General features: G+C 43.0%; 4 protein-coding genes across 5 annotated transcripts; 1 reads left to right on the top strand and 3 right to left on the bottom strand.

Moving 5' to 3' along the window:
* Positions 1–2,644: 2,644 nt before the first annotated feature.
* LOC128256159 (TOX high mobility group box family member 3) lies at positions 2,645–3,388 on the bottom strand. The gene has a single exon (XM_052986292.1). It carries the CDS (start codon positions 3,379–3,381, stop codon positions 2,782–2,784), a length of 600 nt encoding a protein of 199 aa, XP_052842252.1. The 5' UTR covers positions 3,382–3,388; the 3' UTR covers positions 2,645–2,781.
* A 234-nt stretch (positions 3,389–3,622) lies between these two features.
* On the bottom strand, positions 3,623–6,584 carry LOC128256152 (elongator complex protein 2). The gene is given in 7 exon segments (XM_052986281.1): positions 3,623–3,778; positions 3,836–4,333; positions 4,529–4,832; positions 4,893–5,189; positions 5,192–5,449; positions 5,504–6,287; positions 6,350–6,584. Coding segments are annotated over 7 exon segments (2,379 nt in total). The 5' UTR covers positions 6,473–6,584; the 3' UTR covers positions 3,623–3,663.
* Positions 6,585–6,852: 268 nt separating this feature from the next.
* On the top strand, positions 6,853–11,217 carry LOC128256153 (ARF GTPase-activating protein Git). Of its 2 annotated transcripts, XM_052986283.1 has the most exons (8): positions 6,853–7,000; positions 7,170–8,071; positions 8,521–8,677; positions 8,733–8,818; positions 8,881–9,165; positions 9,515–9,705; positions 9,790–10,186; positions 10,852–11,217. In XM_052986283.1, exons 2-8 carry the CDS (start codon positions 7,193–7,195, stop codon positions 11,053–11,055), a joined length of 2,199 nt encoding a protein of 732 aa, XP_052842243.1. In that variant the 5' UTR covers positions 6,853–7,000; positions 7,170–7,192; the 3' UTR covers positions 11,056–11,217. The 2 variants fall into 2 exon arrangements, with proteins under 2 accessions (XP_052842243.1, XP_052842244.1); XM_052986284.1 differs by lacking the exon at positions 6,853–7,000 and having other exon boundaries at positions 7,015–8,071.
* An 827-nt stretch (positions 11,218–12,044) lies between these two features.
* Positions 12,045–17,421, bottom strand: LOC128256151 (snake venom 5'-nucleotidase). The gene is given in 11 exon segments (XM_052986280.1): positions 12,045–12,390; positions 12,471–12,541; positions 12,599–12,694; positions 12,751–12,878; positions 12,881–12,989; positions 13,474–13,988; positions 14,723–15,286; positions 15,351–15,437; positions 15,502–16,108; positions 16,354–16,570; positions 17,280–17,421. Coding segments are annotated over 11 exon segments (2,493 nt in total). The 5' UTR covers positions 17,318–17,421; the 3' UTR covers positions 12,045–12,329.

Here is a 17,421-nt window from a genome sequence, read left to right as displayed (position 1 = left end):
GTGTAAGTGTAAGTGTAAATGTGGATATGGATGTGGATGTGGATGTGGATGTGGATGTGCATATGTGGGTTTGTGGACGCCAACGGGGTCGCAATTGTGACAGCGCAATGCGGGGCAAAAAAATATGGATATGGCTGGCATACGCTGCCCCTCTGGAATAATTAATTTTCTGTGGATTTTGGGAGACGATGACCAGCATAAGGGAAGCATCAGCAAACCCATCAAGATGTTCGCAGATCTCTGCAGAGTAACTTCAGTTAAGATGTCATAAACACATCCTGAAAGAATTGCACTGAGAGCTTTTATTTTTTATTTTTATGTACTATAGTTTTTTTGTAAAGCATTTTCAAAATGTGTAAGGAGTCTAATTTGTGTAATCAATACAATCTTACAAAAATCACATATTAAACAAAGCGTACTTCAAAAAAGGCAGAATAAAACGTGTATTAATTAGAGCTAAAAATTATACATAATCCACATTTAAAATAATAAACCTCATTAAAACTTAATGGTACTAGCAATCGATAATTTTTAAAAAAATTTATAATTTTCTCAGTAATCTTAATTATTTGGAAATACACTTTCCTTATAGCTTTATTGCTATGGCAGGTTGAATATGAGATCGGAGAACTAACATAGGAACATTTGGAGAACATTTGATACAGTAATGTTCCACGACTTCAGAAATACTCATTTAATTTTATAAACATGGGACGATTATGTCTTGCAGCTGCCATTGGAAATACGAGGAAAAAAAAGGAAAAAAATAAGTTGATTTTCAAAATATACGCATATAAAGCAAGATATTACCGCTTTTTAGAAAAATACAAATTTTAATTGGATCAGCATAAATTTTACCGAAGCAAATCGGCTTTCTACTTATTCCTGGAGTCGTTGTTTAAAGACCACGAATAAAAACCTTCTCTTGAAAAAACTGCCTCTTAATTATGCTACTGGATTTTCACATATGTATATCAAACTTTTCCTTAGAAATCGCTCTGTTTTATGATTTCTGTTGCATTTTTATCGCAGTATAAGGAAGATTGGACGTCAAGTCAAACAAAAAACTATGGCAGGCAAACAGAAAGCGCAACCCAAGCGAAATCCACTACTGACACACATGCAAACGAATGGGTCTGTGGAGTTCGGGGAGAAAAAGAATGCAGGATGTTGGATGTAGGATTCTGAATTCGGGATGCAGGTGAGCTAAAGGAGGAGGGGGGGGGCGCGAATATGTTTACACATGTTATGGCCAGAATGGCTTCAGTTTTCTCCGCTCCAGTGGCTGTCAGCAACTCTTGGGCACGTTCGCTGCAATTGAAATTTAAACTTTTTCCGCAGAATGCAAAATTGTTGCAGCAATAACAAATGGCGGGGCTAAGAAAATAAATAAAGAGTGGTATCATGCCACAGCACAATGAAAGTTGAACAAAAGTTTCGGCACAAATGCATGAATGTATGCATTTTTGTGCAACTTTCAGCGGAAGCGGAAACGCGTGTAGCGCCATTGCAATGGCCGCTTTGTTTGCCAATATTTGACTCAAAATAAAACGCGTGCGAAAAACATTACACTGGCAAAAAAGGACTATTTTAAATTATCTGTATAGAAATATTTATATAGTTTTTATATTTTAAATATACCTTGTATAAGGACTTTGGGGTTATTTCAATTTCTTGACCATATTTAAATTTAATTTTAGCTACGGAAAAATTGTAAGCCTCTAAATGCAACCCTAATAATTTAATTGTAGTGAAATTCACATATAACTTTCTAATAAATTTTATTTTTGTACCAAAGAAATTGTAATGTTTTCAATGAAATAAAAGGTTAAAGTCATTTCCAAAAGCAAAATAAATTAAAAGCTTCATTTTGTTTAGAACTATAAAGTTATTTAAATCATTTTAAAGTGTAGTCCAAAAAAAAAGTATCACGAATCCGTATTTTTTCGCGGTTTTTCCATCAGTGTGAACGAGCGACGAAGGAAACCCCGGATCCATCGAGGCATGGGGCCTTCATCGCACTTCCCCAAAGGATATTGGCCGCCTGTGAATAGGTGCGAGGACAATCGACCTCCGACGTGGCCTAAATGCAATTCAATAGTTAACTTTGTGCACCATTGTGGCAACGAGAACAATACAGATTTATGCGCTTATCTATGTGCTGGTTCAACGACATTCGCAGGCACAAAGATAAAGATATAAATATAGATATAGAAGCTATAGAGACGTTGAGTTGTGGACTCCACGAAAACATAATTAAAGTGCCAGTGAAAGATGGCCGCCAGCCAATTAACCGCATTGCCAGCCCCACTCCGCTCCTTTTGGTCGCTTAAGTTTGGACAACAATGGTGCTGCAGCTAAAACTGAAGCTGAAGCTTCAGCCAGAAGCCAATGGCAATCATAAAGTCAGTTGGAGCACGGAAATTGCAAGCTGCGGTCTAAAAGGTGGCACGCTCTGGCCATAACTCAGCACCCAGCGCCACTCCACTTCACGCTATTCCCGACTCCCGACTCCCGACTCCCGACTCCTGACTCCTGATCCCGGACACGTGGCCATAGCTGCTGGCTTGGCCCAAAAAGTATGCAGCACCAGCAGCTAAACGGAAATTGCAAACTGCGGCTCCTTGTGCTCATTCCATCCACATTCACGGGCTAACCATTTTTATTTATTTCTCACTTTACAAGCACCTTGGGAGTGAAAGGGGCCAGTGAAAACGCTCTCTTTGTAATTATACATATTTAATGCCCTTTGTTATATGTACGAATACATCTATTGCAGCTCTATTGGTGCAGGTTGAGGTTCAAGTGCTGATTTGGCTTATTCTCCTGAACGACATCCACTTCGATATGCTGGGGATGCTTCTGCTCTTCGGGCTTGGCTGACAAAGAAACCAGGTGTTGATGTTGCTGCTGCTGCTTGATCTCAACTTCCATGTGCTGAGGAAGCTTGTGATCCATCTGGTGATTAGAAGGAGAGTTCGAGTGCTGCTGCTTGATTTCCACCTGCAAGTGTTGAGGCTGCTTGTGCTCCACTGGCTTTACTTCCAAATGGACCAAGTGCTCCTGGGCAGAGTTTTCATGTTGCTTGTTGATCTCGATCTCCAGGTGCTGAGGTGGCTTCTGTTCCACGGGCTTAATATCCAACTCCACCTGATGATTTGGCTGCTTGACATCAATCTCCAAATTTTGAGGCTGATTGTGATGTTGAGATGTTTGTCCCGCTGGTCGTACCTCCGCAAATATATGAGCATACTGGTCAAAGTCGCGAACTGGCGTCACCATCACCACAAGTGGCGGAGCAGCCAAAACTGAACCGATCAGTGCCAAAACTATAGCTGCCTTCATCTCGAATTGTGTACAAGAGACTGTGGATCCAGCCATGGGAAGTATCTACTTAAATAGCCGAATCAAAGTGGTTGCAATGCCAATATTTTACAGCTAATTAGGTGTCAATAACATGTTATCAGGGCACTCAAAACAGATGCCAAGAGAGGAACCCCAAAAACACACCTAATTGCAGTAGATTAGATAGGGACATCCAGATAAATCGGTCGTGACGAGACCCATCCCCTTTTTCGTTTCGTCTGCAGATGATACAGACATGTCTAATTAAACGCAGCGGTGGATGGTAATAAGGCTAGTTTAATTCACAGGTTGTCAAACTCATTCGAGCTTTAGGTCGTAGATTCGTACCAAATGATCCTCGCCGCAACTCGCCAGCTGGAGTTCTTTTCCAGGTCGAAACTGAAGTCGCCGAACAGTGAGATGATGAGCTTGGCTTTAAATTTAAAGAAATTAATATCAGAGTACATTTGAAATACAATTACCAACTCACATCTTATTCAAATCGCTGAGTAATTTCCATTCCCCACGAACCAATTGATATATCTTAATTAGCCCTGCTTCCGTACCCAAAGCCAGAATGTATGTGTCATCTGTTTTGTTAAGATAATTACGGGAAAAAGCCACAGCTGTGATTGACTCATTTTTGAGGTCCAAAACTGCTGCCGCCTGCCAGCCGTTTAGAGAAGATTCTTTGCCATCTTCGCCCTTATTCCAAGCCACTACTTTTCCATCCCTCGAGCTGGTCACAAAGAACTGGCCATCATGCGACCAATCGCATGACCAGATGATGCGGGTGTGAACTCCATTGGATTTGTCGGTGCTGGCCACCAGTTGGTAGCCCACGGAGGAGTTCTGTCTCTCGTACAGACACCAGCGACGATCCCGGGAAACAGATAGAAGATACTGCGCATCGGGGGAGAAACTAAGTTGCGTGACTGTCAACTGGTGGCCACTCAGCTTTTGCAATTGCTTCCAGTTCGAAGTGTTCCTGAAAGCGCAGTAACATTTTAGTTCTTATTATAACATATGGAAATGTATCCTAAACGAAAGCTCAATCTTCAAGTTATGGCAATCCTTTCGGGCGAAACGGATCAGCATGTCTTCTGCTGTTTATTATCTCTACTTATTTTCTCTTTTTGTTTGTTATTTTTAGTCGGGCAGAGCTGGAGGTCAGTCTACTCACCACAATATTATCTGTGCATGCTCGGCATTGCTGGCTTTGCAGGTAGATGCCAAGACGGAACCATCTGCAGTGGCAGCCAGTGCAAAGATTTCGTAACCATGGCCATAAAGCTTCTGCAGCTCCGGCCAAAGTGTGTTCTGCATTAAAGTCTCCTCCTGCGGTGGTGTTTCCAAAGTAATGGGCACAAAGTAGTTGTCCGGATAATCATCTTTCCCCTTGCTGGTCGCCTCATTGGCGGTGTCTACTTTATAGACAGCCTTGTTGGACAGGCCCAGCGAAGGCACTGAAGCTCCCTTCGGAAGAGCTAAAAAAAATGACATAGCGTGTGAATTCACTTAAGTATTATATACCTAGGATGACTTACAATCCAGTAAAGCATCTCCAGCCTCATCTTTCTTTATCCCACTGATGTTACGGAAGTTTTCGATAAAGTTCGCCGGCGCCTGAAAGGTGCGCACAATCTTTTCCTCAGCTCCACTGGCGAATTTATAGCGCGAGAGCAAGGCCAACGCCTGCATGTCGTACCCGTGCACTTGCGGACGTGCCAGCTCGTGCCAAGTGGGATTGCGTCCATCCTGCAGCCAGGGAGCGTGCAGACGTGTTGTTTGATCCGCTGAGACGCTCATTAAATAAGCGCCTTCATGCTCCCAAGCCAGATCCTCACCTCACCGTAGTGGCCGCCCACAATGACATTGGAGGTCCAGAGTTGCGGGCGCTCTAGATCCTGATTCCAAATGTGAAAGCCACCTTGGTAGCTGTGGGCCATGATCGAGTGCCCATCGGCGGAGAACTTTCCGCCAAAAAAGCCCATGGAGTTACCGCCCACTTCGCCGACACGAACTTGTTCCAACCAGACGCCTTGCTCCGTGGGCGCCCAAACAATGAGGGTTTTGTCAATGGAGGCGGATAGCAGGCGCAGCTCTGAAAAGTAACATAGTTTATGGTTTTTCGGCGAGTTGAAAATGTATTGCTTACCCTGTTCTGGTGTCTTGTGCCAGTCAACCCCATAAATCCATCCCTCATGGCCATATAAAACAGATTCCAAGCTCACTGCATACCAGGCCTGCTTTCCCAGTTGCAGTATCTTCTCCTCCACCTTGATTTCGCTGTCGTTTTCGGTTAGCTGAAGCAGATCAATCCGATTCTCACGCATTTGCTCCTCACTACGAGGCGCAATCCTCCAGAGACGAATGAAATTATCCTGCGAACCACTAGCTAGCAGCAGATCCTCTCCATCGTCCACGAAATCCAGTCCTCGAACCCAATCCTCGTGGCCAGTGAGTTTATGGACCCGCTGAAACTGCAGACCCGGTGCATCGCCACCACCTGTGGCTTCTATTTGTTCGGTCCACAGGGAAACAGTCTCGTCATCGCCACTGAAGGCCAGTAGGACATGATTGCTCTTGGGCAGCAGCTTCAGGCGAAGGGAGAAGCAGAATCCGCCAGACAATGGTATGGTCTGGAGGCACACACAATTGCCTTGTTGGTAGGTCCACAATTTGATGGTGCTATCAGCTGCAGCAGTGGCCAGCAGCCAGGAGCCATCCTGACGACGCACTCCATCCACAGCATTCACCCCACTGGCGTGTCCTTTGAGCAGAACGCTTTTGGTGGCTCCACTTTGCTCCAATTCCCAGATGATCGCATTTGCATCATCGCCGCCGGAGAAGAGTGTCCCTTGATCCAACCACTTTACAGTGTTCACTCGCTTTGTGTGCTCGACCAGGGTGTACAGGATCTTGGTCGAATTGCCATTGAACTTAAATAGGCAAAACACAATTAAATATTTCTTATATTTTTATTAGAAATCATGATTGATACCTTTGGATCCATTATGGCTATGGCATTGCAAGCTCCATAAGCAATCCATCCATTTGGGCCCCAGTCCGCGCATTCCGTGCAACGATTGCAGGCCACCGAAGTGTATAGGTTATTCACTTGCATACTTTACTATTTGTGCTTTTTCTTACACCTTTAAAACAATCAAAATTCAATTGAAAGTCGGCACTTTGTTTTGTTTTGACACATGTGCTCTAAAAACTGCAGTGATTGTCAAACTGTCGCATCTGTTGATAAACATATGTTTTTCTGGGTAGGTGCAAGCGAGACAACTATACATTTCTTACCAGGCTGCCAGAAAGGCGGAAATTGGTGGGACCAGTTGTTGACTTTGTACAGTCTGGCAGGACTGGTTCTTAAAAAATTCAGTTTTTTAAGGCTTTCTGAGGTTACCAAAACTTTGTTCTCCAAATTTTTAAGTCTTTTTTTTTCTATTTTCCTATCACATTTGAATAAAACATTTTTAGCAACCCCAAAAAGCGCTTTATAGAGTTTGACTATTTAGCGGTTTGAATCGGCCGCTTTATTAGAACCACTACTTGGCCACACTGGCGGGCAGAAAAAATAAAACAAACTCTTGTAAAAAAGCATCCGCAAATGTTTTCTAGTGCAGCTCGCAGCGTTTAATTAAAAGTAATTTTCCTAATTGATGGCCAGGGGTGAACCCCAGTCACGGTTATTTGACCTTTCACCGCCACCAGACTGAATTTCCAATCAGAGACGACAGTTTGCCAGTGAATCAGAACGAAGCCACTTCAGTTTTACCCAACTTGTTCTATTTTTTGTTTTTCTCCCCTGCAAGTTTGTGAGCATATGGAATGCTGAATGTGTTTCGCCAGCAGCATAATCGAAGCGCACAGGAAGTTATTTATAGCGCCGCCGGATCCGGATCACTCCCATCCAGCAGCCACGCCCACGATTTCGAGCAGAGGCAAGATGTCAAGGGGGAAATCGCGTTTGCAGACCGAAGTTTGCGGCGATTGTGGCGCCGGTGATCCATCCTGGGCGAGCATCAATCGCGGAATCCTCCTATGCGCCGACTGCTGCTCCGTGCATCGAAGTCTGGGCAGGCACATCTCGATCGTGAAGTCGCTGCGCCAGGGCAACTGGGAACCCTCAGTGCTGAACTTTGTGAACTCGCTGAATGCCCATGGAGCGAATAGTGTGTGGGAGCACCATCTGCTGGATGGCAGTACGGGTTCCACCGGGGGTAAACATCTGCCCCGCTGGCGCAAACCCTCGCCCAAGGATGCCCTTCACCCCACCAAATCCGACTTCATCAAGGCCAAGCATGTGAATCTAACGTTCGTGCTGAAACCCAGTCTCCAGGACGATGACGATGGCAACGGGTCCATTGGCAGTCTGGAGCAGGAGCTGAGCCGGCAACTGCATGCCAGCGTGAGGACCAGCAATCTGGAGACCTCGCTGCGCTTCTTGGTTCAGGGCGCCGATCCCAATTACTATCACGAGGACAAGCTCTCGACGCCACTTCATATGGCAGCCAAGTTCGGCCAGGCATCACAGATCGAGATGCTGTTGATCTATGGAGCCGATGTGAACGCTTTGGACGGCAATGGGATGACGCCTCTTGAGTTGGCCAGGGCCAACAACCACAACACCATCGCCGAGCGACTGCTGGAGGCCATGTACGATGTCACCGACAGGATCATCACGTTCCTGGGCGGCAAAAAGCCAGATCATGCGGTAAGTTTACTAGATTACTTATATATAAGTTTGTCAAATTCAAATTGAATTTCCCCTCAGAAGCTCATTGACTCATTCAGTTCAGATTAGGTCATGCAAGCAAGCCAAATCGATTCATCAAGTTCAGCTTACTTCAAACTGTTAATTATTTATCCGTATGGCTATTTTTAAGTAAACAAGCGACTATTTGGAGTATATGAGTTTGGTTAAAAAATAAATAATGACGTTGCTTCAAGGAAAATTCAGATTAGAAATTCCCTAATACAAAATTTTCTAAAGCTGTAAATCTGTAAAGTAAGTTTATCTGATCTATAATTCATTAGTGATTGCTCCTAATTGAAGAGACAAAAGCTTTTCACATATTAATCTTAACAACCAGCTATTAAAAGGCAAAATTATCTCCCTTGACGATTGTAAACCCTTCCTAATTATTTGATTTCCCTTCTCAGAGTGGCCGCCACATGATCATACCGGATGCCAATGGGGCTGACATAAGCGAGCAGCTGAAGATTGCCCGTGGAAAGTTGCAACTCGTGCCAAATAAGATGTTCGAGGAGCTGGTCATGGACCTGTACGACGAGGTGGACCGACGCGAATGCGAAGCTAGTAAGTAAAATGTTAATACCCATTAGTTCTTAATATAATACAATTCACTTTGCAGTCTGGTCGACGAGCACCCTGAATGCTGATCATGCAACTGTGCCATTTTTGCCGGCTAATCCATTTTTGAGCGCCACGCGCAATCAGGTTTGGCCTTGCCGTTCACAGATGATTAAAACCTTGGTTCATTAACATCGTTTCGCCGACAGGGTCGTCAGAAATTGGCACGCTTCAATCGGGCCGAGTTCACAGGTCTCCTGACCGATGTGCTCGTCGACGCCATGCGGCGGCAAAACATGGCCAACCTGCGTCCGTTGGATGCCCCACAGCCCGGCCATCAGTCGCTGCAATCGCTGCCGTATGCCAACAATTCGATGCTGCTCGGTTCGTTCGAGCAGGGCGGACACGATCCGAACCTTTCGGATGATGAGCCCATCTATGATCCGGTGGCTAGCGATGATGACTATGCGCCGGTGCCGCCGATGGCCCAGCAGGTAAACCTAATGCGCCAAAAGATACTCAAGCTGAACAATAGCTTCGGCTAGAAGCGTAAGCGAAGACTGAAAATTAGACAACCCGTGCTGTATCCATTGTGTTCATCTGTAGGCCAGGGCACTATAGCTCCCTGTTTTTTAGTCAATCTAGTCGATCCCCAATGGTAGAAATCCAAATGTAGACCTTAAGCCTCAATAAAACTAGATGATACTTATAAAAGGGTAGTTTAAATATGTGTAGTTATCCAGTTATTTGTCCGCTTTCCCTTTTGTTGAACTGCGATTGTAATTGATTTTATTTATTTATTGATTTTTTTTATTCATAATTTGTATGATTTCTTTTGCTTAGGCCATTGTCCATACGCCACCACGCAATGCGAATTCACACAATGAAATGGAAACGCTGCGCAAACAGCTCAGCGATTACAAGTCGGAGATCAATCAGCTGAAGAACGTGGTGCAGATGCTGTCTAGCGAAAACTCGCAGCTCAAGTCCAAGTTCTCGAGCGCCTCCAACAACAGCGTCTACGATGAGCCACTGTGAGAGCCCTGATTTCCATTTGCATTTGCATTTACTTTGCTTACGTTTATTTTATGATTTGTTTTTGATTTATCTTTGGTTAGTCGCATTGATCTGAGCCTTAGCAGTCCAGATACCGAGCACGAGCCCCTGTCGCTGCCAGAGGGTGGGGCTGCCAATGTGGACAGCGGCTCCTCCAATGACTCATCGAACCAGTCGACCATCAAGCGGCCGGCCAGCATGTACGAGCGTCGTCTGGTGCCCAACGTGGCCAAGGGTCAAACGGATATCCGGAATACGACCAGCATGTACCAAATGGCTGGCGATGGCAAGCCTTTCGGTGAGGAGGTTAAGCTGCGATCCGATTTGGTCACTCGCTGTCTGAAAGAGCTCATACGAGCCATGCAGCCAGTGCCGGAGGATCAAAAACAGTCGATTGCCCCGCATGGAGAACTGATTCGCAGTGCCGTGACTGATCTAATTGCTCTATATGCCAATTTGGTAAGATATCAATTGCAAGTTTCGCAAAAATCTCCTTATGATTGGTTTAATATTTCCTGTGCTATGCCAAGACATTTAGCCTTTTTATATTCGTATGACAAAAACCGAAATAACATAGGGCAGCAGTTTTTGAATCGTCACTAAGAAAACCTTATAAATTTTTTAAAAATTTAAAACAGCTTCCAAATTATGATAAATGTTTCAAATGATGGATAAAAATATTTGAATTTGATTTTAAACACTGTTTGCTTTGAACTTTGAAATAAAAAACATATTTAATTCTACATAAGTTTAGTAGGCTAATTGAAGACGAGAAAATGAGATTCTAATTTTCAAAAAGCGTACCAAAATTGGTTTACCAATATTGATTAGTTCCTATCAAACAAAATAATTCAAAATGAGATTTTGTAAAATTTAAAATAAAAAACACACCAGAGCTGATAGACTATGGGTACAGTGAGATGATATGCAAAGAAATATCAAATTTATCATAAGTCTGCACAAAAAAAAATACATTACTTTTTTTTTAAAACAATTGTTTCAATGAAACGTAAACGTAAGAAAGTTGTTAAAGAAGCTACATAAATTTTAGATTTTTACGAAACCTTAATACATAATAATGTTATGGGGCTAAGAACAAACAAAATAATGAATATTATTTTTAGCCACCAAATGCTAGCGACCCCACGCGCGAGACCCTTAAACTGCTGACCCGCCAGAACATATTAATCCAGCACGAGTGCGAGAATCTGCAGAAGGCCATCGAGGCGGACGACAAGCAGGCCATACAGAAGAACACGTTGGAGGTGCGCGACTGCGCCTTCCACATTGCCAGTGCCATAAAGACCTTGGTGTTGCAGTTCTATTGAGGTGGCCATTATAATTGCCCTAGAAGTTTAACTCACCCATATTGAAGTATTAACCCAATCACTTTAGTGCCCGCTGACTAACAAACGTGCTTCCGCCAAAATACATTTAAAGATCCCCTTTACATATAGTTTATGTATTTAATAAATGTTTACATAAATCAATGTACTTCGTTCAATATACACAAAATGCGTTATTCTACGGGCTAATGGCCCGTTGCCAAAATAGTTTAAAAGTGTTGAAGGTTGGCCCACTGCCGAGGGCGTAGAAAGAAGTCAAAAGATGTACGATATCTATATATATATATATATACATATATATATATATATACGGGTCCTTTATAATTTTAATAATCAGGTGCATTTTGAGCCTGCATATTGTTCACTTTAGTTAACTGTACGTTCTAAGCATGGACAATCAGTTAAGCATGGAGTACATATACGTGCCTTCCTCTACTTATTGTTTAACTTTGTGTAATTGAGTGGGTAGCTGCTGCCTTTGTTTTCACTTTTGTTCTGATCTCCGGTTAACCGTCAGTTATTCGCAATCAGATTGCTCTCCTATGGACAAAAATACACTCAGGCTTTTGTTGCATCTCGTGTGTGGGTGGTGTGTGCAAGTTCAAGGAACTATTTAAGATTAAAGCATTTATCCATGAGTGTTGCACGACGGTTCGTGTGTTCTAAAAAATAAAATATGTTCTTCTGTGTTCAAGCGCTCCAAAAGTGTCCCTAAAAATATACATATTCTATTTTGACATTCAAAATTAAGGTGCATTGTCTAAAATATTGCTTTACATTCACTTTACATCTGCTTGCCTCTTAAGTTTGCCAGTGCTCCTCGTGGTCGTCCAATGTTTTGCATACATACAACCTCTAGTTTTTGATTGCGTTCTGTGGACTTGGGATTGTTTAAACAACTATTTTGGAATATCTAGGGAATCTCAAAGCTCGGCTCAAACTCTTTTTTTATCAATATAATAATCAGTTGGTTGTGTAAATCAGTTTATCTAATTAAAAGTAAATTAAACTAGCGGTAAGCTTTAGGTACACGTACTCACTACATACACATACATCATATACAATATCAATATCAAGTTCATACATCTCTGGGGAAGTCTTACTAATGTTTACAACGAAACTTAGCCGAAAAAAAAAAAAACGGAGGAGCGGTAACAATAAACGGTAATAAATATAGGGCTCGATCATACAGATCTGCCAACTAACTAACTATCTATCGGGGTATATCTTTTCTTTGCTCTGCCTATAATCCCTATTTAAATGTTTCTCTCCAAATCGGAACCTGCCCTTAAATCAAGTTGTCTTATTTTCTTGTAACTAGAAAAACGAAAAGAAATAAAAAATAAACAAAAATTAAATGCAAATTGTGAATTAAATGGCATTCGGTAATTCTTTACTCGTCCTCAGCCTCGGTGATCGTGGAGTTCATGATGTGCGTTTCCTTTTTAAACAGTAACTGTCGTTGATGCTGCAGTAAAATTAGAACTTTAGTGCAAGCTCTATAGGAAATCTAAAAATGTCAAACCTCTTCGTTTTGTATCATAATGATGCGGTGCTCCAGTTGAGGCGCCAAATCGCAGGTGGACTGCTCTAAATCGTCCAAGGAAGCACGTCGTAGCATCTATACAAGAGTAACCATTAATAATTTATATAAATTACGAAAAAACTTCTGCTCACCTTCTGCGAATTTCCATGCGTCAGATCCATCGACTTGTTGTGATGACCCACCGAGAGTTTTCTGATGGGCGATGGTCCATCCAGATCCATGCTGTCGAGGCACTGCACCAGACTGTGCCTTCGGGAAGTGTTACCAACGACTGCCGATGCTTTGTGTTCTGACCGCACTTCCGCGAGTTAATCGCCTTGAAGTGATTCTGCAGTGTAATGCCCAATTCGGGACAGGCATCGTCATCCATCTGAAAAAGAGATTGGTTTTATCAGAGCAAATAACGTTTGCAATATGTGGCCTGCCTAAAAGATTAATCTTTAAATAAAGTGCAATTATATATTGAATACCACTTGACATTAGCCCCGAAATATATATATATATTTTTTTTTTTATTGAAAATCTTAAAATAATTTTTTGATTTGATTGTAATCGAATTTCTCTGGAGAAGAAAAGTACACTTACAAAATGTGTTTTAAAAAAACTAATTAAAAATCCATTTATGAATTTTTTAAATGTGATTAGATTTTTTTAGTTTTTGATATAAAGCTCCATATATACAATCTAACTTATTTCATAAAAGTTAAATGTAGAAGCAATTTTTTCACATTTCTTAGGATTACGGTTTTTCAAATGGGCGGCCAAGTCAAGAAGAAGCACATACTTTTATACTTTTACAATATGCAATTAGTAACTAGGGATTGTAAAACCCTTAAAAAAATCGAATGACTTACCAGAATAGTGGCGTCCTTGAACATGGTATAGCCGTCGCAGCCCATGAAGATGTAGCTCTTGACGCACAGCTTGTATTTCTGCTCCAGGTTGAGGTATTCATCGCCCACCTGGATTAGTTGCGGATCGATGCGCTTACCGGGCTCCGCCTGCGGATTGAAGGCGAAGCTGATGCCCGCCACTTGGGGAAAGCGACCCTCCAGCTTTGGGTAGGCGGACACGCCATTTTCCAGGGCCTGCCACAGCACCTGACCTTTGACCTCGAGCAGAATGAGTGGATCACGCATGGGGATGACATTAACCAGGTCGCCCATGGTGAAGGCACCCACCGGATGCACGCGATCCGAGCGGAAGGTGCCGCCATTCAAGATGACCACATCGGCGCCAACGGCGGCCAGCACCACGTCGCACACCCAGTTGCCCAGATTCGTCTCCTGGGTTCGCACCCGCGAGAAACGTCCGTCCAGTTCCACGCTGAACACTCCCATCACATCAGACAGCTTGCTTTCGATGAACTCTGCAAGAAAGTCGCAACGAAATTTAATTAGGTAATCAAGTAAAAGTATAGTGAAACTTCCATAACTCAAAAAACCCTTGACTTTAGTTAACACTTTTTTGTCTCAAATTTAAGGTTAGTTCCAGAAATATCAGCTAGATTACAATCTTTTTTTTCAAAAAATCTATCCGGAAAATGTAATAAGTTGTGGGTTTACCAGGTTTGGCTTTTGGTAACGATTTTGTTGTCATTGAATGTCGTTAGAAAAGTGAACGAATAAAAAAATGGGTCCTAAAGCAACCAATTCAAAATTGAAGAGGTTTCTGTGGTTCGGGAAGTAAATGTTTCTATTATCAGATGAATGTTTACATTTGGGAGCTTCGATTGCAATAAGAACAATAAAGTTAGCAAATTTAATATTATAAAATTCTTTAAAACGACAAAACTTCGAGGTATAAAACCTGTATAAAAACAATAAAGCAAGGTCAACATTCAGCTTGATTTCGTTCAATCGTTCCTTTTGCCAACTATATGATATCCTTGCCATAGCCTAATTTTTTTCTAATTAGTAATTTTAATTATTGGTTAGCTCTTAATAAATAAATAATGATATCCTAAATTTATCAATAAAGCTAGGAACAGACGGACAGACATGGCTAGATCGACTTATGATCAACAATGTATAAACTTTATAAGGTCGGAAATGATATCATCTCCAAGGGTTAAATATGATTTTCGTTATTCTCCCCACTTACTGGCATATTTGGAGAGCTCCTGTTTGAGGGCCGGATCCTCGGGAATTTTGGCCGTCACATCGAAGCACTTGACGTCCGTGGTGAAGTGCTCCCGATTGGCGGCATCCCGTTCGATGGTGATTACCGAGAACTGCTGGAAGTCAGTGCCCGACTTGACGATCATCTTGCCGTTGATTTCGGTCACCTCGCGAACGTGATCGTGGCCACCGAGGATAATGTCGATGCCGTTGCACTTCTCGGCCAGATTGATGTCGTTGGGGGTGCGCATGTGGGTGAGGGCAATAATGAGGTCACAGCCCTCGTTTCTCAGCTCGCGGGCCAGCTTATTGCCGGCCTCCACATAGTCGATGTAGGTCACCTCATTGGGATCAATGGTCGGCAGGGTCTCCAGCCACTCCCGCTCCACCAGACCTATCAATCCAATTGAGATTTGATTGTGCAGTATGAAGTGCGATATCTTGCCACCGCCCAAAGGACGACCGGTTTCGTTGTCCACCACATTGGACATAAGCCAAGGGAAGTCCGTCTGCTTGATCAGGTTCACCAGGACATCCAGGCCGTGATCTGAATTAGATAATTGGGTAGTTAACTTCAATAGAAAGGGTATCATGGGCGGCTAGTCACTCACCAAAATCATGATTGCCAAAGACGGCACAGTGTGTGCCCACCGTATTGAGCACGGGAATCATTTGTTCGCCTTGGGTGAAGGTGCTCACTGTAAGGACATATATTTATGTAGTTAGAATTCTTGAAAACAACCATCATCCCCTGATACTCACACATGCTGGGCGAGAAGGCATCTCCGCTGAAGAGGACCAGCGGATTCAGATGTGCAAAACTCTTGATGGCCGTGGCAAAACGGGCTGCTCCGCCCACCGGCTCCGTTTCCGCCATGGACTCAATGTTGTAGACATCGTTGTAGTGCAGAATGGTCAGCGGCTTGTCCTCGCCCTCGGTCATTTTCAGCAGCCTCTTGGTCTTCTCCAGCTGCGATGATATCGATGTGGATCGTCCGGTCAGGCCGTGTGTGATTATTCGCGATCCGGAAACGGATGCCGATCCGGAGCCTCGATGTCTGGGACTCTGGGGCTGGCTGACGGAGGCGTAGGCGCGTGTGGGTCTGGTCAGGAGTTCCCTGGCATCCAGCGGTGTCAGCGACTGACTTCCTCCGGTGGCGGCTGCCTCCTCTGGATCCTCCGGTCCAAATTGCAATGTGGAACCACTCAACGAGGCGGTGGCACTGGCCGGTGCAACTGGAACTTCGCTGGAGGTGGGCGTAGTGGATGTGGGCGTGCCCAGAGATAAGTCCAGGGAACGAAAGTTGGGATTGCTGCTCTGCAGCATCGACAGAGTTCGTGTGCCGGCGTCACGCACTTCAATGGAAGCCTGCAAAAGATTAAAAAAAAACAAAAGGAATTTGCAAGTCAGTGATTGCTTTTAGGAAATCCCTAAATCACATCGATGGACATCACAGGGTCAACTGAAGAATCAGGCGAGGGGGTGGGGGATGCAACACAAAAGCAAAGGGAGTGCAGGTTTGGTTTTGTTTTGTTTGGGGTGCAATGCACTGTATTGTGCTGGGTGGTTCACATCAATACGGATCACATTTTGGTTTGGGGTGTGAACAGAACCTGCTTCAGCCAGCCCACCACATTGCCCATGGCGGCGGCTCCTCCCGAACGGCTATTGCCCGACAAGTGGCTCAGGCGACGAGTGGATCCATGGCCAGTGGGTGGTGGCGTTGTGGGTGGCACTGCTGGCGATCCTGCACCAGATCCTCCGCCGCCGCCGCCTCCTCCTCCTCCTCCTCCTCCGCCATCGATTCCCGCATTGCTCATCCTACAGACGCTGCTTGGTTTGGAAAAAGATCGAAATGGAAATGGCACACAAGAGATTGGTGATGGGCACGATCTGAGAGGTAAGTTAAATGGCTTGTTTTCACGATCTGATTGCACAGCTAGTTAAAATAATTAACCTAATAATTCTACAACAAAAAAAGGTCTTCTCTTATTATATAAAACTTAGAAGACTGTAGTTCATCTATAATATTGCAAAAATTATTATAAACTAATCATATTATTTTGATATATCAAAGCAATATACGAAAAGGATACGTGATTCATTAAATGTTATAACTTCAATTTGTAAGACCCAAGTCAAGACAATACATACTATATAAATCAAGTACTATGATAATAAAACAATTTAATTTCTTTTTTAGGTATAGGTAAAATGGAATGTACATACATTACAATTTTTCATATTAATAATCAATAATAAATTAATAACAATGATACTTAAGCCAAAAAAATATATTTGTAAAAATTATTTCTACACCCACATAGTGATTTCAAGCCTTTTGGCAAGTAAACAATTTAAAAATCTCTAATTATGTTGATTGTTTTTCCATTCTTGTGAAAAAAATAAAGTTTTCTATAAGTCACGTACATATTGCATTATTTTTCCAGCTGTTAATTTTCACACGCGTAGCTAAGAAAGCAATCAAACATTTAGCTTGGGTATCAGATCGCGAAAATATAGCCTTTAGAGAACTTACAAAACGCGTGCGAAGTATCGAACTCGGCTTGGGCGCATTTTCAATTATTAATTAATAACGCAATGAGAAAATTTCGTAATTTCGCGCTAAAATAAAAAACAAACCAAGACCCGCACCACTTGAACTGCAAGACACAAATGCG

Source organism: Drosophila gunungcola (genome assembly GCF_025200985.1).
Source record: "Drosophila gunungcola strain Sukarami chromosome 2R unlocalized genomic scaffold, Dgunungcola_SK_2 000013F, whole genome shotgun sequence".
NCBI lineage: Eukaryota > Metazoa > Arthropoda > Insecta > Diptera > Drosophilidae > Drosophila > Drosophila gunungcola.
The sequence above is the reverse complement of the archived record's forward strand: the minus strand, read 5'-3'. Positions and strand labels throughout refer to the sequence as shown.

Bases quoted from the DNA above. Each gene is read 5' to 3' on its own strand.
- LOC128256159 (XM_052986292.1), bottom strand. From the start codon at position 3,381: ATGGCTGGATCCACAGTCTCTTGTACACAATTCGAGATGAAGGCAGCT.
- LOC128256153 (XM_052986283.1), top strand. From the start codon at position 7,193: ATGTGTTTCGCCAGCAGCATAATCGAAGCGCACAGGAAGTTATTTATA. The intron at 8,819-8,880 runs GTTTGGCCTTGC...TTTCGCCGACAG, and splicing joins TGAGCGCCACGCGCAATCAG to GGTCGTCAGAAATTGGCACG. The intron at 10,187-10,851 runs GTAAGATATCAA...TATTATTTTTAG, and splicing joins TTGCTCTATATGCCAATTTG to CCACCAAATGCTAGCGACCC.